This window comes from Coregonus lavaretus, assembly GCF_964263955.1.
Source record: "Coregonus lavaretus genome assembly, chromosome: 13".
In the NCBI taxonomy this organism is placed as follows: Eukaryota; Metazoa; Chordata; class Actinopteri; order Salmoniformes; family Salmonidae; genus Coregonus; species Coregonus lavaretus.
This window is the reverse complement of record NC_140000.1, coordinates 22554867-22579492: the sequence shown is the minus strand read 5'-3', so window position 1 is coordinate 22579492 and position 24626 is coordinate 22554867. Positions and strand designations below refer to the sequence as shown.

The following is a 24626-nucleotide window of genomic DNA, read 5'->3' as shown; positions in this document are numbered from 1 at the left end:
CTATTTCAAACAAACACAACAGGAAACACATAACATTGAAAACACTATCAAGGAACATCACTTAAATCTGAGCAGCTAAATCCGCGGTGTCACCAATGGCCAAATTCCAGTCTTGCCTTATAATCCTGTACATGCCTATAGACTGCTTAGCCTAGCTAGTCTCCCCATGCTCCCCTAGTGCTTTCTACTCGCCTCCGGGGATTGCAGTACGAGTGGGATTAAGCATGTATATCCCAGCCCCCTAGCTGTCATGTTGGTGGATTATGATGCTGTTGGGGAGATTGGTGCTGTATGCTTCCGTTTGCTACAGTAGGCCCTGTGAAAGGTGTGCCGGGCAAGACGGGGGATGGGGGGCCAAAGCCAGTGCACGCTTGCTTCCAATCGACTGGGGCGGGAGCAACACTCTCCAAGGGGTGGCAGATTGATTTCTATTCTTCTTCTTTCTACTCAGAAATGCTTTTAGGAGCCATTTCAGCTCACCACAAACACCAAAGTGTTGGAGATACGGCTTAGGTTAAATGCAGGATAAGCGGTATTCACTGAATTGATTCGATAGAGAGACATTCAACTTTTTTGCTGAACCGCTGCTGTAATGTAAGCGAGTGGTTGGGTGTGTGATAATATTATCAGTTTTGGATAACAAAACCTTTCCATCACCATTGGATTTTTTGTCTTAGTGACAATATCCTGCATAATACAGATTATGCAATACATTGTAGTACATGTTGCATAATACATTCTAAGAAACCAGGGCTTAAGTCAGGGATAGGTGTGTATATCTCCAGTTCAGCTCATCCTGTGAGCAGTAAAGTTCTTCACATTGGCCCGACGGGAACTCGATAGACAAAGTCCCATCCATCGTGACCAATAGGGAGGCCAGATCAGACAGGAAGCCTGGTTGTAAATTGAGTGCTCCTCATTAAACTGACATTAATGGCATTATTGAGACCTGATGGAAAATAATGAATCATTAAAGAATTGGCACCAGAGAGAGGAATAAAGGGGCGATAAACTGTGGCAGCATGCCAATTATAAGGCAGCCCTGGAGAGTGTCTGACAAACACCCTGGAAAATGAGGAACGACCTATCGGAACCTAGATGGTCACACTTTATCTGTAAAACTAACGCCCTTTAAAAGCATTAATTTGTGCCATTTTTCTCACTCTAACGAAGTGGTGACAATGCATAATGAGAAGTATTGCTTTGAATGTGCTATGCCCCGTTTGCCATGGCATCATCATATGCCATTTTTATGTAGTCTTTATGAAATCTGTCAATAGCTTATGACTGATTCCTGAGACATGTTATGTCATGTTTATGAAGCCTTTACGATGACTTCCTAAATGGTTGGTTGTGACCACTCTCCAATCAGACTGTTGAGCTCCTCCCCCCGACCTCCTTGCCCGGGCACACACGATCAGAGGGGGATTGTGGGTAAAGAGGTGGGTGAGAGATGGAGGGGAGTGGGGGGTGGTGGGGTGCTCTGTGAGTATTTGGGTTGCTGTCTGCAACCGGCTCTGGGTAAAATCCAGTCCGGTCCAGTAACACAGCAGTTACGGTACAGCTCACGGTACTCACTGACAGCCTATAGCTCTGCATCATTTTATCAAACTCCTCGTCAATTTTTTTGTATTTCTCCTCAGTGTGGGGGGTGAGGGAGAAGGGCTCCTCGGGGTCTGGGCTCTCTGAGTCCCGATGCTCTTTCTTGTTCAGAGCCTTGGTCCGTTCGTTCCCACAACGGAGAGAGAGAGGAGAGAGAGGGAGGTTAGAGAACGTGACGAGAAGACGATGGTACTCACGCCATAGCGCTTGAACAGGATATCCAGGTCCTCGTTCTTGCGGTACTTGTCGTCGTTTAGCGGGCTTTGGTCGATGGAGTCATCGCAGTCCGGCTCGGGGCTGTTGCAACCGTTAAAGCCCTTCTTTCGCAACGTCTGAAGCGGTTAGAGGAGGAAGAAGCAGAGGAAGGAGGATGAGGGGGGAAACATTTCATTTTAACGCACAATTTTGTCAACAACACCCATTACATTTTACATTTTAGTCATTTAGCAGACGCTCTTATCCAGAGCGACTTACAGTTAGTGAGTGCATAAATTTTTTCATACTGGCCCCCCGTGGGAATCAAACCCACAACCCTGGCTTGCAAGCGCCATGCTCTACCAACTGAGCTACACGGAACACCAGACTGTACCACCATTTAAATTCTAATAATGATAAAGAAAAGGATATCAATTTGAGTCAAGAACAGTGATAGCATTCGAACAAGACCAATAACATGATTCTGAGCCTCAGATAATATTTCATCCATCGTTCCAGGAAGGTCAATGTCAATGTTTACAACATCTATGACCATCGTTTCAAAGCTAACCACCTTTAAAGGTCTACTCTACACAAATCAACAAAGATGTCTGAAATAAGGAGTTACAGTGCCTTGCAAAAGTATTCATCCCCCTTGGCATTTTTCCTATTTTGTTGCATTACAATCTGTAATTTAAATTGATTTTTATTTGGATTTCATGTAATGGACATACTAGTCCAAATTGGTGAAATGAAATGAAAAAAATAACTTGTTTCAAAAATGTCTAAAAAATAAATAACTAAAAAGTGGTGAGTGCATATGTATTCACCCCCTTTGCTATGAAGCCCCTAGATAAGATCTGGTGCAACCAATTACCTTCAGAAGTCACATAATTAGTTAAATAAAGTCCACCTGTGTGTAATCTAAGTGTCACATGATCTGTCACATGATCTCAGTATATATACACCTGTTCTGAAAGGCCCCAGAGTCTGCAACACCACTAAGCAAGGGGCACCACCAAGCAAGCGGCACCATGAAGACAAAGGAGCTCTCCAAACAGGTCAGGGACAAAGTTGTGGAGAAGTACAGTTCAGGGTTGGGTTATTTAAACAAATCTGAAACTTTGAACATCCCACGGAGCACCGTTAAATCCATTATTAAAAAATGGAAAGAATATGGCACCACAACAAACCTGCCAAGAGAGGGCCGCCCACTAAAACTCACAGACCAGGCAAGGAGGGCATTAATCAGAGAGGCAACAAAGAAACCAAAGATAACCCTGAAGGAGCTGCAAAGCTCCACAGCGGAGATTGGAGTATCTGTCCATAGGACAATTTTAAGCAGTACACTCCACAGAGCTGGGCTTTACGGAAGAGTGATCATAAAAAAAGCCATTGCTTAAAGAAAATAATAAGCAAACACGTTTGGTGTTCGCCAAAAGTCATGTGGGAGACTCCCCAAACATATGGAAGAAGGTACTCTGGTCAGATGAGACTAAAATTGAGCTTTTTGGCCATCAAGGAAAACGCTATCTCTGGCACAAACCCAACACCTTTAATCAGCCCGAGAACCCCATCCCAAGCATGGTGGTGGCAGCATCATGCTGTGGGGATGTTTTTCCATCGGCAGGAACTGGGAAACTGGTCAGAATTGAAGGAATGATGGATGGCACTAAATACAGGGAAATTCTTGAGGGAAACATGTTTCAGTCTTCCAGAGATTTGAGACTGGGACGGAGGTTCACCTTCCAGCAGGACAATGACCCTAAGCATACTGCTAAAGCAACACTCGAGTGGTTTAAGGGGAAACATTTAAATGTCTTGGAATGGCCTAGTCAAAGCCCAGACCTCAATCCAATTGAGAATCTGGTATGACTTAAAGATTGCTGTACACCAACGGAACCCATCCAACTTGAAGGAGCTGGAGCAGTTTTGCCTTGAAGAATTAGCAAAAATCCCAGTGGCTAGATGTGCCAAGCTTATAGAGACATACCCCAAGAGACTTGCAGCTGTAATTGCTGCAAAAGGTGGCTCTACAAAGTATTGACTTTGGGGGGGGGGGTGAATAGTTATGCACGCTCAAGTTCTGTTTTTTGTCTTATTTCTTGTTTGTTTCACAAAAAAAATAATTTTGCATCTTCAAAGTGGTAGGGATGTTGTGTAAATGAAAATATACAAACCCCCCAAAAATCAATTTTATTTCCAGGTTGCAAGCCACTGTATTACTGGACAATGACTAACATTTTCAACAACAAAAAAATATAGAAATATATCTATAGATGATATGTTTTACTGTCACATACACCAGTTAGATGTAGTGAAATGAGTTGTTTTACAGGGTTAGCCATAGTAGTACGGCGCTCCTGGAGCAAATTAATGTTAAGTGCTTTTTTTCATCTGTTGGCTCAGATATTTAAACCAGCGGCCTTTCGGTTACTGGCCCAACGCTCTAGTCATTAGGCTACCTGGTCGACATCTCTGTACAACTTGCAAAGTAATTGTAATGCTGCATATTGTTAAAGAACACTACTACTACACTCTTGCTGTATGTTAATCAACAGCACCTCTAAATTGGTGTGAAGCGTCACGCCAACAAAAGAGCGAAGTAAAGGGTAAGGGGTGAAACGGAAGCACACCATGGTGTTAGCCAGCCACAGAGCTAAAGTAGTCAGGCCATTTCAGCTCTAATGTACAGTGGAAAGGGTCTTCTTTTGAGATTATTCTGGAAACAAGCTTTACTGTAAGTAGCTTTGCCATTGGGATCTGGACCAAACAGCAAACCAGATCCCAACACTAGCAAAATGGATTCTAACCTAGAGAGTGGCAAATTATTTTACATGACAGATGTACTATTCTGTTCTATTGTATATGCAAAAGGGGAATGTGTATTTAAGTAAACCAACACAAATAAATGGGTATCTACAGTATTGTGTGGCAGAAAGATGACTGTATTATCCAGCATACAGTGAGTGCTGCCTGATGGAGATTTGATTACCAGATAAGTGGATGTTCTCTAGGACACCCACTAGGGACGATCACTGTTCTCTGTGTAGAGAGGATGACTCAAAACCATGAAATTCAATGCCAAGCTGAGAGGCACAGAGAATGAAAGATGTAAAATGACTAATGCAGTCATTAGCTACCAAACTGTGAAGTTAAATCCAGGTTTACTGAGCTAAACCCCCCAATACAGATCAAATTAACTTTAAATATGATGCCAATATTATTATCCATAATATATAGTATGATATCCATAATATATACTATATCCATATTATTACACACAGTATGAAATACATTCCACCCACATGGGGATGATTCTTTCATCAGTACCCGATTTCTCTGTTCAGGCATATAAATTCAAATCAGTGCACTGTTTAAATTAGACACTAGAATTTACTGACACTGTTCAACCACCATACTGTTTATTCTGCACTGTTTATAGAAAACGTGATCCGTGTGTGTGCTGACCTAAAAAGCTAAAAACTGACAATGACAACATGTGACAAAACTCTGCGCGGGGACGTGGTAGAGTCATGGACATATGCAGCAGACTGTCAACAAAAACCGAAAATCGCTACATACAAAACTACCCTGACAATAGGACCTGGCAGTCCTATATAATGGTACACACACACACACTGGCAGAAGTCGGTCAGCTGATCAGCTTGTCTCTCAGTCAGCTCCATCTGTTCACCGGTCCCTCTGCACCTCTCCCCCGCTGGCACACTCTTTCAAGTGCTGCCCTCTATTGTGTTGCCAGGGTAAGATTCCCCTGCAGAGCAGCACAGTCTGGCTGGCTGGGCTGTGAGCTTCCCTGCCCCTCCCCCTCTGGCACTCTCGTCCTATCTTCTGCTCTCCCTCGCTCTCACTTTCATTCTCTCGCGGTCGCTCGGTCTTTCTCTTTCGGTCTTCAGCTCTCCATCGGTATCTCTCGCTTTCCATCACCTTTCACCCTCTTCTCTTTCACTCTATCCATTTATATCCAGTTCTCTTTCTCTCTTTTGATCTTATAATCGATCCATACAGTCCTCTCACGTCATCCTCCTATTCTCCCCATGCTCTCCTTTGCTGCCCTCCTTTATCCTCTTATCCTGCCTCCTCCTTCCCTCCATCTCCTGTCTATCCATCTCTCTCCTCACCCCTGTCTTCTTTTGACCTGCTCTCCCTCTTGCTCTCTTGACCTATTCCCACAGCTTCCCATTCTACTTTTTGCTCTCACAATGCCATCCATCTCTCCTTTTCTCCAATTCTACCTTCTCTCTCTCTTTAGAATGGAAGTATGTGGTGAGCAGTACGGGCTGGGGCCCTTGTCCATAAAGGCAGAATGTAATGTCAATTCCCATTTGCAGTTGCCCGCATTCAGGTACATGGAGCCCCCCAGGGCATCCTGATGGAGCACAACGAAAGCCTCTGCTTGCTACACTACTGGGCTGCCAAAGAACACATCACTAACGTGGCAGCATCGGGGAAACTGAGTGGCCATAGCGGCTCTGTCCGGCTCTATCCTCCTCATTCATTCGACAGTAGTACATCCCTGAAGAATGTCTCCCACCATTACAACAATGGCCAGCGGTGGGTGTTATTACTTATACATGTGGTTAATGGACCCCATCTATCTCAGGAGGGGCCGATTGCTTGCTTCCTCAGAGTACAGAGGTAGCGGACCATGCCCTCAATGGATATGGATGGTCTGGAATCTGCCGGATGTCGGATGTCAGATAGCAGCTCGTCCTGTGCTTGCTTCATAGGATGACAGTGTACTTATGCCTATGAGGAGGAGCATATGATCTGTATCAGAGACCGAGCAATCACATCCTGTTGTATTTAACAGTCTGTCTAAAATGGGCATAATGCTGCATAAGCTCTTTAAAGTATTGAGATTCAATTCAACTCAGGCATCAAATCACACTATTTATTTAGCTTGCCATGATGAATAATGAAATGCTAATGACAGCAACAACAACAAACATAGTAACAGACTAAGTGCCTGTTTAACAAAAACAAAAAACGGAATCTGATTTGATGCCATTTACCATCACACCCTGGTGCATCATCATAAAACCTATTACCGTCTCCATGGCGATCATGGTGCGTCATGTGACCTTTGGAGGCCACGTGATAAGGAGAAGCCCCCATTGACCCTGTCCTGTCCCGATTAGGATATTGGGATATGACAGGTCTTAGGGGATGTCCCAGGAATTTGGTTGACATGGCAAAACGGGATTAGTCCCGAGGGAGGGAGCATCGTCAGGCCAACAGAGGGAGGCCCGCCTCCTAGGGAACCATCAGCGTCGTGATAGGACAGTTCCGAAGGGCCCTGGCCTCTACCCAGAACCCCCTTTGGTGGTGGGCCTCCATTTCAGAAAGTGTAATTGGAATCAATTACTTAGGGGGAATCTTGCCAAGTGCTGTTTTGTGGTGCGTGTCGTGAGGAGCTCCTCTCACCGTGACCTTGAATCGGGGCAGTGACAAAGTCTTTAAGCCATGCTGTGGGAAGACCTTCCTCCTTGAGCTGCTTAAGAAAAAGGGCATCCCCTCTTCTTCTTCTTCTCTCCTCTCCCTGGCTATTCATCTCCCTCCTCCTTCAGAGCTCTTTCTCCCTGGCTTTTCCTTCCCTCGCCCCTGATTGGGATCTGCAGTCAAGCGGATTAACACGTTCTGGCAGTAGAGGCAGGCTGCCCACACACACACACTACGCACACAACACGTGCAGCACAGAGAGAGGCTGTGTGTGTACATATGCATCACCACCCAGCCGTGTACTAGAGTGAAGGAATGCCTAACTGTGTGAAGAATATTGAGTGTGTCTGTGAGTGTGTGTGTGTGTGTGTGTGTGTGTGTGTGTGTGTGTGTGTGTGTGTGTGTGTGTGTGTGTGTGTGTGTGTGTGTGTGTGTGTGTGTGTGTGTGTGTGTGTGTGAGAGAGAGAGAGAGAGAGAGAGTGTGTATGTATACACATTTCAGTGTTAGTATGAGTGCTTTTGAGCATTGGGTCTATATATGTATGTGTGTGTATATTAATGTACTGTGTGTGTGTGTGTGTGTGTGTGTGCGTGTGTGTGTGAGTGCGTATGGTATATAGTAAGCATAACGTATGACTAAGTGTGTGTGCGTGACTGCATCCAACTCCATAATTCATACACCAAAGCACTTGCTGGGAGAGACACGGGGAGGCAGAGCGGCAAATGGACACATTTTGTGCCTATCTGCTCAGCCCCTCTTCTCTCTCTCTCCCACCGTCTTTCTCCTCCTCTTTCCCTGCTCACCTTCGCTACACAATACAGATGAAACTAAACAAGCGGTCTGGGGATTGGCAGCAGAACAGTGGTTTGCCTCTGGGCCTGAGGCTTGCAAAAGGAGATGGAGATGCATTGGGGAACCCTCATATGGATGCAGGCAGTGACACACCCGCGCTGAGGCTCTCATCTGGCCTGAATATTGTATGAGGCATTCTCACGGGCCACTGCAGAGCAGGCGCATGCACACATACATGAAGGCTTACACACAAATACAGGCAGGCATACACACACACAGAGGCATACACACACACAGCCAGTGGAGCTTAAGCTAATGTGGCCCGGAGCGGCCAAACACCCTGCCACAGCACACTAGCACACACACTTAAGAGCCATCTGCAACTGGAGCTCCATGTAGCTCTCCCACTGAAAGCCTTCACCTCTGCCATCCATCCATCCATCCATCCATCCAGACACACACAGACAGACAGACAGACAGACAGACAGACAGACAGACAGACAGACAGACAGACAGACAGACAGACAGACAGACAGACAGAGAGAGAGAGAGAGAGAGAGAGAGAGAGAGAGAGAGAGAGAGAGAGAGAGAGAGAGATGGAGAGAGAGAGAGATGGAGAGAGAGAGAGATGGAGAGAGAGATGGAGAGGGCAGCTAGCATGGGCCGGCTCTAGAAGGCCCTACATGTACACCAGTGTGCTGTGGACAGATTACAGGCTCGTGTGGGGCCTGTTCCAGTATCCATCCAGGCCTGGCCGGCTGCCTGGTGCCTGGGATCATGGAGGGAGGGCAGAGGTAGGGACAGCTGGACCTGCTGTCACCACCCCCTGGCCTTGGCCGGGGCTCCAAGGCCACTCCAACAAAAAGCCTCCGTTCCCCCTGGAACCACTCTGTCACAAAATGGAGGGCTGCATGAAGGAGGAGGAGCATAGAGATAGTTTTCTAGATAGGGAATGTGAATGAGGTTACATTGAGCGAATGAGCGGTCAAGGGATATCTTTTGTTCACCAACATGGATGTGCAGTTTAATTTATCTGCCTTGATAAAGGTTTCCTCATGGATTCAAATACGTTTTAACTGGCTATTTTAAATATTAACTTACCACTTTTATAATTTATATACAGTGAAGCCTTTTCGCTCTATGAAGACCATGTCACCGGATCATGAAATATTTGCTACAGAAGTTGCAGCTGTCCATTACCACGTGGAATAACTGAGATGGCATTCAGAGTGTAAATGAGTCTCTCTCTCTCTCTCTCTCTCTCTCTCTCTCTCTCTCTCTCTCTCTCTCTCTCTCTCTCTCTCTCTGAGATAATGTCATGGAAGTTACTGTAGCTGCCCTCTCACTCTCTCTCTCTCTCTCTCTCTCACTAGACATTTGCTTTAAGAGGAATGAATGATGAAGGCTTGTAGCTTGTGTTTATATTCATTCACTCTGGCTATGACAAACACAACATCTAAACAACTCTGGATTCAACCAAGGATTCAACAGCGAAAAGCACAAGAAACTAAAAAAGCGATCTTGAAAACTCTAACAGTTGCCTAAAAAAGAAAAGAGAAATGAAAAAACATCCCTTTTCCTGCTACATAAATAGAGACCTGATGTCTATGGATTGAAAGCGCTCCTCCAGACCAGAGTGGTGGTAGTCAAACATAAAACAGCTCCTGATATCAGGAAAACATCACATCAGGTCACATGGGCCTGTTATCAAATATAAATCATCAAACACTCCAGAAATATTGCCTGCATAATTTATTAACATAATGTTTTTAAAAAAATTATGCAAAATAAAATAATGATCAGTTTATAGGCAAACCCTAAAATAAAGTGTTATCAAATCTAAACTACCTTCAAAACTAGCATATTATGACCTTATTAGACCAAATTACAACTATATTACAACCACGGCTGTAAAAACAAAATGAAACACAGCGAGCCATTTCATTACCGCCTCTCCTCCATGGCACTGTACTAAAATGCCATATTGTAACACCTTTCCCCTCCCCCCCATCTCCCCCACTACCTCAAAACACACAACCACCCTGTTCACCATCTCCTGCAGGGAATTACACAGTAACACCTCCCTGCTCTTCCCTCCTCCTCTCTCCCCCCTCCATTACCTCCATGATGTCGACGTTGGTTCGGCTCTCGTGGGGCTCGTTGTACTCTGTGTATTTGAGCAGGACCTTGTCCATGTCGGTGCTGGCGTACTGGAACAGCTTGTTGGAGTGGTTGAAGATGATGAGGGCGATCTCGCAGTCGCACAGCACACTCAGCTCATAGGCCTTCTTCATCAGGCCAAACTTCCTCTTGGTGAACGTCACCTGGGAGGGGAGGGATGGTGTGGGTATTGGGGGGGGGGGGGGGGGGGGTATATTAGAGGGTGGTAGAGAAGGGATGTTGTGGGGGAGGGTATTGGGAGGGAGGGGGGAGATTGGCAGGTGATATTGGGAAGGGGAGGGGGATATTTGGCATAGAAGGAAAGAGGAAGAAAAATAACATTAGCGATACTATAAAAGTGAAGGAATTTCTGGTACTGTATAATAATAGGTTAAACGTAATAAAAGTGTGAGGGAATATATCAATAACAGTAATTAAATAAGTATCTTAGAGAACAGCCAATGTGTGAACAAACAACACACTACAGAGAGCTAATTAAAGGTGACAACAGGGATGAGGTCCTGCAGTGTGTTGTGGTGTTGTTTATTACCACTCCCTTGGTATTGTGAAGCATTTATGCAAATGAGGGATTTGAATTTGTTTGTTTTGCTGTAGACAGGATCAGAGAGGCGCACGAGGAAGCAGATGCACGGAAAGGAACCACACAGGCAGGTTCTACAGCTGCCATGTGAGACCTTCAACTGCTCGCGCTCTCTCTTTCTCACTCTCTCCATCTCCCCTCTCCCTTTGTAATTGCTTGAGCACCCCCATGTTATACTGATACCTCTCTGTGGGGCAGGAGCCAGCTTGTGTTCTCTCCTTGTACTCTCTCACTGTCTACGTCTCTCTCTCTCTCACTGTCTACGTCTCTCTCTCTCACTGTCTACGTCTCTCTCTCTCACTGTCTACGTCTCTCTCTCACTGTCTACATCTCTCTCTCACTGTCTATGTCTCTCTCTCTCACTGTCTACGTCTCTCTCGCACTGTCTACATCTCTCTCTCACTGTCTACGTCTCTCTCTCTCACTGTCTACGTCTCTCTCTCTCACTGTCTACATCTCTCTCTCACTGTCTACATCTCTCTCTCACTGTCTACGTCTCTCTCTCTCACTGTCTACGTCTCTCTCATTTTCTTTTTTCTCCCTCCTTTTCCTCCTTTTCTCTCCCTGCCTTGTTCTTGCTCACTCATTGCTTCCCGCTGCCACAAATCAAATTATATCGGGGTCGTATCCATGGGCAACCGCCTACCACCCCCTCCATCAAACCCCATCACACACTCACACAATCATCTCCTTGCGCACACACACACAGAAACAAGGGGAAGAAAGTTCAGCGAGGACAATGGCAAGCCAGGCTCACAGATCTGATAAACAATACAATTCCAATGATTTTCATAACCAATTATACGCCTGTTTATCATGAAGAGAAATACTCTGATTTGTGGGAGGCGTGAGGTACACCGAGTCTTCGACAATAATTAGTCTTGATCCTTCCTTCGACATGAATGCCAGGATAAACAAGCTGAACATAATTGACATTAAGAATAGAATTGCAAGTAACCAATGGCAACGAACGACAGAACAAGACATCCTCCATGAGAGGGATGAGTTGTTTCATTACCGTGTCCTCGCATGAGTGTGGTTGTGTGGCGAGGAGAGGAGGAAGCCACAGTGACAACCACAACCTCCCCAGCTGCTCTACTTTCTGCACCTGCATTGTTTCAGGAGTGTTCATGCTCTCTGTAGCATTCGGCGTTCAGTTAATAATCCATTACTATGTCAACTATTAGTGGTTCTAAAGCTCTCTTTTCACAACATGTATTTCATATGCTGTTGAATTTCAGTCCGAGTCCATAGCCTTGGGGACGGGGCCAATCCATTAGTGCTATTGACAGTCTCTTGTAATCAACATCTAGTAGGATGATGGTTCACCAATATTTCTCTCAACTTTTCTAGAATGATGAATCAACATAATGCTTGAATGCCTGAGGCATTTTGAGTCTGTGTGTGTGCTGTTCTATGAAAATGGGCATCCATAAAGATTTAACAGAAGAAATGTAAGTTGATTGCACGATCTCAGGCCACCTAGTGTCTAAAACACTCAGGTTTTACTCAGCCAGGGATTCTTTGGGGTATGGCAGAGGCATCACATCCATTACTCAATAAGCTCAATCAACCAAAGCCCATTAACCGGTTGGCTCATTTACCCTTTCATGGTCTTGGAACAATACTGGTGTAGTCATAGGCATGATAAGAGTTTTTACATTCAAATAAACATTATCCACACACACACCTGTCTGTTCCGTTCATCTGTGATCCTCTGTATTTGGATCTTTTTCCTTCCCATGGTTCCGGTCTGGCGGTGGGAGGGGCGGGGGGCGTGGCGGGGTCGGAGGGCACGGCTGTCCTGTGGAGGTCGTTGGTGGGCACTGTTGCCGACTAGGCTCCTGGCTGTCACACTCTTTCTCTTACACACTCTCTCTATCTCCCTCCGCTCCACCTGTCTGAGCCAGCTGGTCTAGGAGCTCTTACCCCTGCAGGAAAAAAATGAAGAAGAAAGACTGGGGCCACGTGGCGGGGCCTTCAGATCATGGTCTGTACAGCAGGCAGGTCATCCACTGGTCCTCTGAATTAGGATCTTCTTCCCCTCTTTACTGCAGGTGTGTTACTCCTGGAAAATAGAAGAGAGCATTGGATCAGTATGAGATTCAGGTATTAGAGGTATTGTTCATGTACCATTCCTGCCAACGTCCTTCATAAATCAACAATTGTCTTAGCCTTTAAGCCTCCACAGTACTCGACAGAGAAACCAAAGCGATGCATTTAAGTCAGGGTTCCTCTCGGACAAATTAGAAGCACGCTTCGAAAGAGCAGCCGCAGCAGCGGGGGGAACTGAAGGACGGGGAACCCTTCTCTTGGGGTTAGTGTCTCCCATGGGGGCAAGTGAGCCTGGCGCGCACTGCGGGGGCTCACTTGCTGTGCTGTGCTGTGTCGACTTTATTAGAGGCATCACCGCAACATAACTGATCTGTTGGTCGCCCGCGGCAACGCGCTGCCTGCCCGACCTGACACGCTGCATGTGATTCCCAGAAGGCAGAGCCCAGCCCCATGGCCCAGTGAGGCTGCTCGCCACGAGTGGGCGGAACGCTAGTGCTCAGAGCTTCTGTTGCGTTTTGAAGTAGGCTCTTGGATTCTGTCACTGAACCAGTAATGTTATCATTACCACTAGGTGTTGTTATCTAAACTGTGGTCATTTTCCACAGTTCCATGTTAGATAACACACTGTGTCCCTTTAATATAACGAAACGGAGTGTATTTATTTACATTTCATTCAAGACAGAATAGTCAAGGTGAAATCCGCAGTTGAAATAATAACAAAGCAGTCACCCCATCTCTGTTTTGGTAAAAAGCTGAGGGATGGGACTGGATAAATGTACCCACTCTCAAATTCATAGAAAGAGTTATGGACTGACCATCTATAATAATCAAAATGATCAATTTTAACCATGTTTTTAGGCTATACAGTGTTTGTTTACATTTATAATGTTTACAAACATTGGAGTAAAAACAAGCTTATATTTTGGGTTCTGATGGGGTGTGACAGTTGAACTAAGCTCATGAGGCATTTCTAAAGTTATATTCTTTAAGAATCAATACATATATCATTAGTATAAATCATTAATAAAATTAGTCCAAAAGTGGGTGTAGCAACTGCAGATTGCCCCTTTAACTAAACAGGGATTTATTATTACTTTTTTTGCAATGTATAGCAATTTGTAACAACAAAAAGAGAGACAGCAAATGAGAGAGTGCAGAGTACATGTGTGCATATGAATTCATGAATGAACAAGCAGACCGCAACCCGGGAATGGCAACAGATGCATGGACCATTTTAATTAAGCCCCACTACTACTATTTGTGGTTCAGCCTTAAAAATAGCTCTCTATATATACATCCAGACTGTGTACTATTCACACACCCACATGACAGTGGGAGCCGAGTCACTGCATTAGAGAGTGAGTGCATCTGGAAAGCCTTGAGTACACTTTCAACACTACATCACCCACATTGTTTACCTGAGAGAACAGTGAAACCACCCCCTGATTAATGCCTGCTCTGCTTCCATTACAATAAAAAACAAACAATTACGTGATAGAACGGATTCTGTGTGTCTGTCACGATCGTTCTGAAAAGCGGACCAAGGCGCAGCGTGATAGGCGTACATACTTTATTTAGTACACTCACGAACAAAAACAACAAACGATACGTGAAGTCCTAGGTTATACACCAAAACAAACCTTACGGAACAAGATCCCACAATAAACAGTGCCAAACAGGCTGCCTAAGTATGGTCCCCAATCAGAGACAACAAGCTACAGCTGCCTCTGATTGGGAACCACCCTGGCCAACATAGATATACATGAACTAGAACACAACATAGAAAACTATAACATAGAAAAATCCACATCCTGGCTCAACATATAAGAGTCCCCAGAGCCAGGGCGTGACAGTGTCTGTGTGTGCACGGACATGGACCACACATTTGCTTTTAGTTGATGCAATTGCCTTGACTATGGCAATGAGTTCTTCATGAATTATGCACTACGTATTTGGCTTGGAGGCAGGACAATGGGAGAAGTCTGAGAAAAGGGTGTTATGCATGTCATAATTGTTCTCTTAAAAAGAAAGCCCTAACAAAAGAACTAGAGGCAGCTTCAGCTCTCGTTTTACATGGAAAATATGGAGGGGGTTGTATTAGGGCATTTCCACGGTAACGGAATTACGCTTTGAGATTTTTTACTTTCAAAGTTTAACAAACCATACAACTTAATGCACAAGGACTACTTTGAACAATTTACACAGAACATTTCACAAAAACACATTTAGTGGAAGAACTGTGCAGATGCAAAGTTTGGTAACATAATTACAGTAACATTTCCCTCAGTGTTTTAAGCGACAAGGTTTTCCAAAAACTCTTAAATATCTGCTCCGATTAAGATTCAAAGATGTCTGCAGAAAGAACAGGGTGTCAACTATGACATGACACCTTTAGTTTAAAAATATATATATTTTGGTTATTGAACTACAGTAGGTGAAGTGGATTTACATCTGGTAACAGAATTACGGTAACGGAATTACATCATGAGTCCCTGATCTGTACTATACAGAAATGCATAATTATGGATATGAATATCATTCTCTTCATGGTAATGTATCCTGAATAGGTACACAAAAAGGTAGAAATATGCAACATCCTCCTTTTGCATATTTGGGTATTATTCTACACACTGGCTATTATTGTAATGAGCTCCGCCCCCAAACAAGACCACATTTAGTTGGTCCGGACCAGACCAAATCTGAAACAATCATAGACGTCTATGTTTCACAAGTTTGGACATCACAGTACAGCACAGTAGAGTCGAGTACAGTACAGTACAGCAAAGCAGAGCACAGTAAAGTAGATACGTTCAGTACATTAAATTATACTGTACTCTGCTAGTGTACTGTACTCTACTTCTTTACTTTACTGTACTGTTCTCTACTTGGTCTATTGTACTGTCCAAACTTGTGAAACATAGACATGTATGATTGGTTGAAATTTGGTCCGGCCAGGGCAGACTGACCAAATTTCAACATCCATGGACGTGCGATGTTGGTCGGTGCCCAGTGGGTGAGGATGCTTGTTACAGTAAATGGACGTGACATTAACTGGAGAAAGAGAATGTGGCAGAGGGAGAGCGAGAGAAAGAGGGAGAGTTAGTGAGTGAGTGAGTGAGTGAGTGAGTGAGTGAGTGAGTGAGTGAGTGAGTGAGTGAGTGAGTGAGTGAGTGAGTGAGTGAGTGAGTGAGTGAGTGAGTGAGAGGGAGGGAGGTGTTGTCCAGACTGTTTTAACAGTCTTGCTTTGACCACCAGATGACAGAAAGAAAGAAAAAAACAGTTATGATCTGAACATAACAGTATGCCAGTGGAAGGGAGGACAGTAGCAGGTGACCTGTGGTTTGTGACTACTATGATTTCCCATTGTAGCCAATTCAATTGCAGCAATTCCATTACAGATTTTTCGGTAATTCGGTTAACGATTTGGTAACAGAATTACGAGTTTGAATCACTTAATAATTAATAAACAAACTTGATATCAGTAAAAACCCTACAACTAATTGGTAGGTCTTCCTTTACTTGTTTCTTCTGTTCAATTTCATTATCCTCCCTCCTCATGAGGGAGATAAATAAGAAAATATCTTCAAGATATGAGGGTTTTTGGTAATGGAATTTCAAGGCACAAGTAGGGCTGTTGCGGTGACTGTATTACCGCCACACCGGCGGTCACGTGTCATGAAAGCAGTCAAATTCCACGTGACCGTTTAGTCACGGTAATTAGGCTTCTCCAATCTCTGATGCTGCTGATGGTCATTAGTAGCCCACCAAACTTGCTAACTGCCTGGTACTCAGCACTCTAATCACTCTGACATCAATGCAAATGTGTTTGAAAATCTAATCAAACACTTCATGAGAGTCCATGAGCTCATGTTGCGCAACATTTCAATAGGCTAGGCAATTGCGCGAGAAAACAGAGTGATGGCCTCTACTAAAAAGAGGAGGATCAGCTTTCTATAGGCTAGGCCTACTATATTTATTTTTCAACTTTCCTAATATTAAGCACATTGCTTATATTTACAAAAGGAGTATAGCCTACCTGGCTGGCAAAATTTAAATGTAATGAAAATAAACCACGGGGAAAAGCGTCCCCCATTCGCTATTGAAGTGCATAGATGACATGTATTATTTCCCGCTGTCCCTATTACGATACAGGTGCCTGATAATAGTCCATTCTAAATCAAAACAAATTTCACACATATATTATTTAGTATATGTAAAGACAAGATTAAAATCAAGAATAGTCTGATGGGTGACAATCACTTGTGAATTATATATTATCACTTGTGAACGATCCTCAGCATAAGAAACAATGCCTTTTTTTTGCTACTTTTTCTAATCATAGTCGCATACCTCATGTAGCCTAGCCCATAGGCCTATATGGTTTAATAAAGGTTTGTATCACAACTAAAGTGGCCAAATAACTTAGTGTAGAGCCTAACTGGCATACATAAGCTGCGCATGAGTTTCAAGTTTGGGGAAGATAATTTTCACCATAAAAATGCACCTTTATAATAAAAGCATTACATGCATAATTGCATTTGCGGTCACTTTTGATAATGGTGTTTTCCGCTAATGGAACATTCGCACTTATAGCCTACTACCATGTGCTCATTGCTGCACTTATAATGTGAAGAAATAGCCTAATAGTTGATCAACATTTGAAGCTAAACGTTCTGATCTGTTGCGTCAGCCACATTGCGTAAAAAAAGTTTTTTGATGCTAGTGGTTGTATTAATTTGGGATCTATCGCATCCCACAACTGTCCCAGACTATGTTTGGAATATTTATTTCTCGCACAGAATAGGTAAACCTTTGTACTATGGGGGATAGTAGATTGACATAGGCTAGTGCTTTTGCCGTTCGTTAGGCCTACTCATCTTGTTGACTGATGAAAAGTAAATGTGGACAGTTCTTCCAAAATCTTCAATATGCACCTCAGAATTGGATAAGGACGCGCGCAGTTCCGTCCCCGATGTGTCGTTCTTCACTTGTAGCCTGTGAGAAAGACCTGATCACGTGATGGAGCGCACAGCACTCAGGGAGAAGGGCACAACAGCCACAGGCCGCAAAAGGCATGGATTATTTTTGGGTGCATTACGGCCACACAAAGGGGATGCCGGCGTGAAATTCTAGGCATTATCAAGTGCTTGTCAAATTGTGAATGAGTGACTGACGTGTGCACAGCCTGTGCAAAAAACAAAGCATAGCTCAAGCCTTTCAAGCAACTTTTTTCAAATCATCATTAGAGTCGCATCATGCAGCCTTACAGTGTATTAAAAATCAAAACATATAGCCCAACGTTTGTAGAACAACTAAAAGTTACATTAATAACTCTAAATTAAGCATATAGGAATACCTATTTCTTTGTTAACCATACAACACAGAATAGCCGCAAGTGCGCACTCCCTCAAATCGTTTGGAGAAAATATCCTTTCTATTTTATTCAGCTTTGTTCAATTGTATTCTTCATACTACGAAATAATGCCAAGGAATTCTAAGCAAATCTTGTCTGCTAAATGAACTAGTGTAGCCCACAGCCATTTGGCATAGCCAGGTCAGGACCTAACATAAGGACAACTCAGAGTATACTATTCTGTTCTTCTGAAATAGACTACATTCTCTTCATATTATGCTTCTTTAGACCTGTCTGAAATAAATAATAGATTTATTGTGAAGGTGTAGGCTATATTACATGGATTTATTAGACTTTTTTTTAAATGTAGATGTTCCAAAGGACTGCATCAGTGGCTTGTAGGCTATGTGTGGAAGCCTGGAGATGCTAAATGTGTTTATGTTAATTACGGTCAATTACCGTGAGACCGACAATTATTTGCTTGACAATCACCGGCTGACAAGATTTCATGAACGCCACAGCCCTAGGCACAAGGCAATGTTTCTTAAAAATTACAGAAGGCAAATCATTTATCCAAAACTAAATATACAGTGCCTTCAGAAAGTATTCATGATGCAGCCACCACCATGCTTGAAAGTTTGAAGAGTGGTACTCAGTGATTTGTTGTGTTGGATTTGCCCCAAACATAACGCTTTGTATGCAGGACATAAAAGTTCATTTCTTTGCCACATTTTTTCAGTTTTACTTTAGTGCTTTATTGCAAACAGGATGCATGTTTATGAATATTTTTTATTCTGTACAGGCTTCCTTTTTTTCACTCTGTCATTTAGGTTAGTATTTTGGAGTAACTACAATGTTGTTGATCCATCCTCAGTTTTCTCCTATCACAGCCATTCAACTGTGTAACTGTTTTAAAGTCACCATTTGCCTCATGGTGAAATCCCTGAGTGGTTTCCTTCCTCTCCGGCAACCGAGTTAGGAAGGACGCCTGTATCTTTGTAGTGACTAGGTGTATTGATACCCCATCCAAAGTGTAATTAATAACTTCACCATGCTCAAAGGGATATTCAATGTCTGCTTTTCTTTTTTTTCACCTACCAATAGGTGCCCTTCTTTGTGGGGCATTGGAAAACCTCCCTGGTCTTTGTGGTTGTATCTGTGTTTGAAATTCACTGCTCGACTGAGGGACCTTACAGATAATTGTATGTGTGGGGTAATCATGTTTTAAAAAATGATAAAAAATCTTCTTAAACACTATTATTGCACACAGAGTCCACGCAACTTATTATGTGACTTGTTAAGCAAATATTTACTCCTGAACTTATTTAGGCATGCCATAACATTTCTAAAAACATAATTCCACTTTGACATCATAGGGTATTGTGTGTAGGCCAGTGACACAAAATCTCAATTAAATCCATTTAAAATTCAGGCAGTAACACAACAAAATTTGGAAAAAGTCAAGGGGTGTGAATACTTTCTGAAGGCACTGTAAGTGTTGATATTAGTTGGCAGGGGTCTTTACTTCAACATTAGTGTTTTGATGTACATCTAATACCTTTCAATAATTTTTCTGGTCAATGTTGTCCAAGACCCCTTTTTCTATCTGTTTGACCAGAAATGAAAGCCTTTGCTTATAAAATGGTTGACAAATTTATATATGCCTTCATTTCTAAAACTCTTACCGTTCATTTGACACCCAATTTGACATGCTCCTATGAACTTCACATGTGTGTGCTCATGGGTCCTTTTAGATGGAAATGCCCATTATATACAAGCAAACAGGAGAAACTCTGGAGGGGGTTGTTATATTTGCCAAAGACTGTAGAAGTGACAGGTTTATACTGAAAATACTCAAACTAAAACAGAAAACACTTTTGAGTTGTATGTTATACACTCAGATAGTAGAGGCTCCTGCCATAATAACATTGGTCTACAGTTCAAAGGCAGCGGTCAGTGGGATTTGTTTTGGGCTGCAGGGAGGTCACACATGAAAAGGCTGCTTTATCTGCCCGGGGTGTTCAAGCCTCAACCTTTTACCCTTCATGCATGCGGGAGTCAGCCTCCCATGTCTGATGTCAGGCAGAATCTCTGCTCTCACATTGAAGGCAGAGGGCCTGGAGAGTGTCTACTGACTGACTGAACTAGGGAGAGTGTGTGAGACACTTTAGACAAGGAACAGATTAACACTGATAAAAGCTATTCTGCAGTGGTCCTTGCATTGAGCCCCGAGGAACCCCCTAAAAGATAAGCAATTTGTATCTGTATTGTTGATGAAGATAGTATACTGAAGATAGTAAAATATCAACAGCTACACTACATGGGGAAGATCTTTGCATGTAAGGTCAGAAATGTAAGGCCCTTTTATAATCCATAAAATAACGGATACACATTGGTGCATCATTTGTGTGCAAGTTCAGAACATCTGTTGCTGTTCTTTCAACCATTTCAGAGGACCACTTCCTGTTCAGCCTATGAGGGAGCAGAGCCATTGGCTACAAGGTGGTGCAACACAGTAGGAGTCACAGTGTTGCACAGAGTTGCCACCACCTTATCCACCCTGCTGCATGTGTCATAGCCTACAGTGCAGAGGCACAGGGGTCACGACTGAGTCATGACATCTAGCACAAACGACAATTGCATGCCACAGCAGCAGGGCATATGGGCAGAGAGATTTGTGTTGGAGAGGTTTTGTGCATGTGTTTATGTCCTTCTGTCAATGCATATATACGTGTATGTATGACTGTGTGTCAGCCTGTCAGTGTATTCGGCTATACATGTGTCAAGCTGTCAATTATGTATATTTGCGAGCGTGTGTGTGTATGTCCATCTCTTTGTAAGTTGGATCAGAGCACCCACAGAGATAACAATCAGTGGTAGGGGCTGCTGGAGTCAGGCCAGAGCACGGCTGAGAAATCCATCACCTTTCCCACTCAGCACCAGAGCCTGCCAGGACTGACCACAGTCTGCTCATAACAAACACTGCTACACTATAGTTAGGAAACTGTTACTTACACCCATATCATGAGAGAATGAACCTTTAAATGTAAGTTGCCTCTCATTGGCAGCTAATTAATGGACACAGAGTGGGTTTCGTTTTGTTTTATGTATCCAGATCTGTTTATTGAGAGCAGTTAAAAGCTTCGCTGTGTATATGCTTACGCTGCCTTGTTGGCAGACATCACCAATATCAGGGGAGTCACCTACGGCTCTGCTGAGGCCTCAGGTTTCATTGGGAGCAGACAGAATCTCCCCCTCCGACTGCATGGGGGCTACGGGCTCTGGGGAGGCTATCAACAAGACAGATCTCTCTCTCAGTTTGTAGTCCAGGCAAATCAATACTTATATTCAGTATCACCATGGTCACCCTAGCTAGGGTAAAGGTAGAATCCCTTCTCCCTGTATGAACGATAAAATATTAGATGATGGATGACAGTCTGGCTGCTCCATACAAATGAAATTGCTACTCAGAATTGAATTGAATCCAATCAAACCAGAGTGCCACCACAGTATTGCGTATAATCATTGCAATCCACACCTGAGGCATGGAGGCCACCTTAACAGAGGGGCAGGAGTCTGATTAGTTAGCCCTTCATTGGGGCAGACATATCCGCAAATACAGGCAGTACCTGGGCTACTGATCTCTCTCTCATCCTGCCCAGTGGGACCTTGGGCTGTACTCCCAGCACCAGCTGTTGCCTCATGTTCCGGGACAGCCATTCCGCTGGGCTGGCCCGCTCCGCACTGCCTGTTGACTGACCGTTTGTTTTAGTCAGACGGGTGTGCATTGTGGCTTATTACCGAAGTATTCAGTGTGAAGGTGAATCTGTGTGAGTGATATGGTGGAGAAATGTATGGTGGTGGGCTTAGATTCTTTTGAGGAGAGGAAGGAAGGAGGGGAGCTGGACCTGGGTCTGCTGTTTGGCTTGTGACTGGGCTTGTGCCTGTGTCTATGCTGCCAACACTGGCAGGGGAATATGATCCCACTCCCCTCCTCGTCCTCCTCTTCACCAATCGTAGGGAGGGATTTGGTGAGGGGGTAGCTGCAGTGCAAGAGCAGCACTTCTAGAAGGGGGTGGGAAGATTGGAGGAGGTTGGACAGGGTTGGGATGGGCGGTAAAGAGATCTGCGCTCCTCGGCTCGTGAATCACGCCCCCGCTGCCAGTCTTGTCAATACTGCAGTCTACCCCAACAACACACACACACGATACACAAACACAGGCGCACAACCTCAAAGCACCCAACTGTCACGGAATTACCGCCACCACACATACAATGAATCACAAACTCATACACAAACACAAGTCTATGTCGCAGAAGGCACTCTCACTTAACTGTGCACAAACACACACATTCATATGCACAAAGAGGGCCACAAGACTGGTGTAGTCAGGTTTGTTGTTGACAGTGGCTTGTCTCTGTCAACGCGTCATTAGTGTGGCGATGTGGTTTGACCTGTCAGGTGACATCACAGACTCAAGCACAAACAGGACCACACCCACCCACCCACCCACCCCTGGGAGTTGGCAACTGCTCCCATTCACCTGGAACGCTCCTGAGGCCATGCCAGAACAAAAAGAAAAGGTGCCTCGGTAGAGTAAGTATCCTTTGCTGCTTTCCACAGGTTCTTCCCCCAGTATGTCTGTAATGGGAATACTCAATTCATCATCTTTCTCTTTATTCTCAGTCTTTCGGTTGGAGAAACCCAATGGGTGCCCCTCCCCCCAAACGTTCCCTTTCACCTCGCATCAGATGAGGGCCAACCAGCGCTGAAGGTCTGTTAGAGAAAAACACCCTCCAGACAAAACACTGATGACATCAATGTGACATTCGGGGAGACGGTGTGTGTGCGCAGGTCTGTGTGTGCATGCGTTGGTTGTCACCAGTCGAGCATGCTTTGTCAATGAGGCCTCAAAAAAGAGCTAGAAAGACAAGATCAAGATAGTTGACTGGCACCTAAGTATAGCCATCTATCACTAAATAGTATCACGTTTGTTTGTTTTTAAGACTACAGGTGAGTGGGTGTTGGAATGTCTTGGTTCAGCATTGTCGAATTCGAAACAGTTTTCCTGCTTTTACAAGTCATTAGTGAATAAAAGCTCTTGTACATAGAACCGTACCATGTTTCTATGGCATAAATATGGTAATGAGACCGTAAATACTCAACAGCGCATTAAGAGAAAAATGACACTTTTCTATTCCTTCAAACATTGTGGTTTTGTTTTCAGGAGATTACCCGTGTTTAGCACAACTCAACGTATAGAAGGAGCTTGCAATGTATTTACCCAACATGTGTAATAATTATACATTTTTGGTTAGACAACCAAGGTTCTTTCACTAACCTCATTTGAAGAGTTCAATGTACTTACATTGTATCCTGCACATCCCCTATGCACCTGCAGTGGCTCTCACAAGAGTTCTCATCATTCTGTTATTCATCTGAGGAACATTTATTGAGGCTGCATGATCATTAGCAGGGCCTTTTGCTCAAAAGTGTATGATCAGTGACTTTGTTAAGCGTGCTAAATGAATATAATTAAAGGAAGTAGAATTGACATGTCTTGAAAAACTCAACACCTTTTCAGTTAGTGTCTCAAACCCCTATTGAAAGCACAGACTCTCAGTGAGCAGCCAATTGCAATGGAAACGTGGAAAATTGGAGTTAACTAACTTTACTTCACAGATCAATAGCTTGAAAGAGTTATCTTTCTCACGAAAGAACAGACAAAAATAAACGATTATGTAAGGCAGTCGCGACCCGTCATTCAGGGCAGGTGGGGCAGAGCCTGTTTTGCATGTTATTTTGCCATTAATACGTGTCACATATCAGTTGGCAAACAATGTAAAAATATATATAATAAAGCCGCATACAAACATGGTCTCTTTTTTGCTTTCTTGAGTAAGGCAGCTCCAAAATACAGGTGTTTCAGCCTAGCTCAGTGGTTTCTGTGGTGGTGGTGGGGCAGCCAGCGGAAAATACAGAGTGTAGGTGTTGGTTAATGTTCTCTAGTTGCGCCGTGATTAGCTCAGTGTTCTGTCACTCGTTGGGACAGTAGTCACCACCAAGTCTAAGGGTAGAGCTCGAAAATTCAAGCCCCTTGGGTGCTGCCATAGAGTTACATTAAAAGTGCCCATCCAAGAAGGCTCAAGGTCATTGGCCACAGATAAAATGACGTCAAATCACGTTCTATCTACAGTAGCTTTGATTGGACTGATCATGTCAACATCATACTTTCAAAATCTTAGCTAGCAGTCATCATCATGAATCATGTCGACAATCTACTGGCAAATCTTTTTTAATCCTTGTCATATGAAGAGAAATAATGAAGATAAATTATAGATAAATCGTATCATTTTACATTTTAGTCATTTAGCAGACGCTCTTATCCAGAGCGACTTACATG

The 24626-nt window shown here is 43.8% G+C and overlaps 1 protein-coding gene across 1 annotated transcript in view; it reads right to left on the bottom strand.

Moving 5' to 3' along the window:
- LOC311139774 (myocyte-specific enhancer factor 2D homolog) overlaps positions 1–24626 on the bottom strand; it is a 63402-nt gene that overhangs the window by 17535 nt on the left and 21241 nt on the right. Inside the window, exons 2-4 of the mRNA XM_084174722.1 lie at positions 12505–12882; positions 10174–10377; positions 1800–1934 (exon numbers count right to left, since the gene is read on the bottom strand). Coding sequence (XP_084030848.1) covers positions 1800–1934; positions 10174–10377; positions 12505–12558 — 393 coding nt within the window. The 5' untranslated portion in view covers positions 12559–12882. The remainder of the gene's footprint in view (positions 1–1799; positions 1935–10173; positions 10378–12504; positions 12883–24626) is intronic.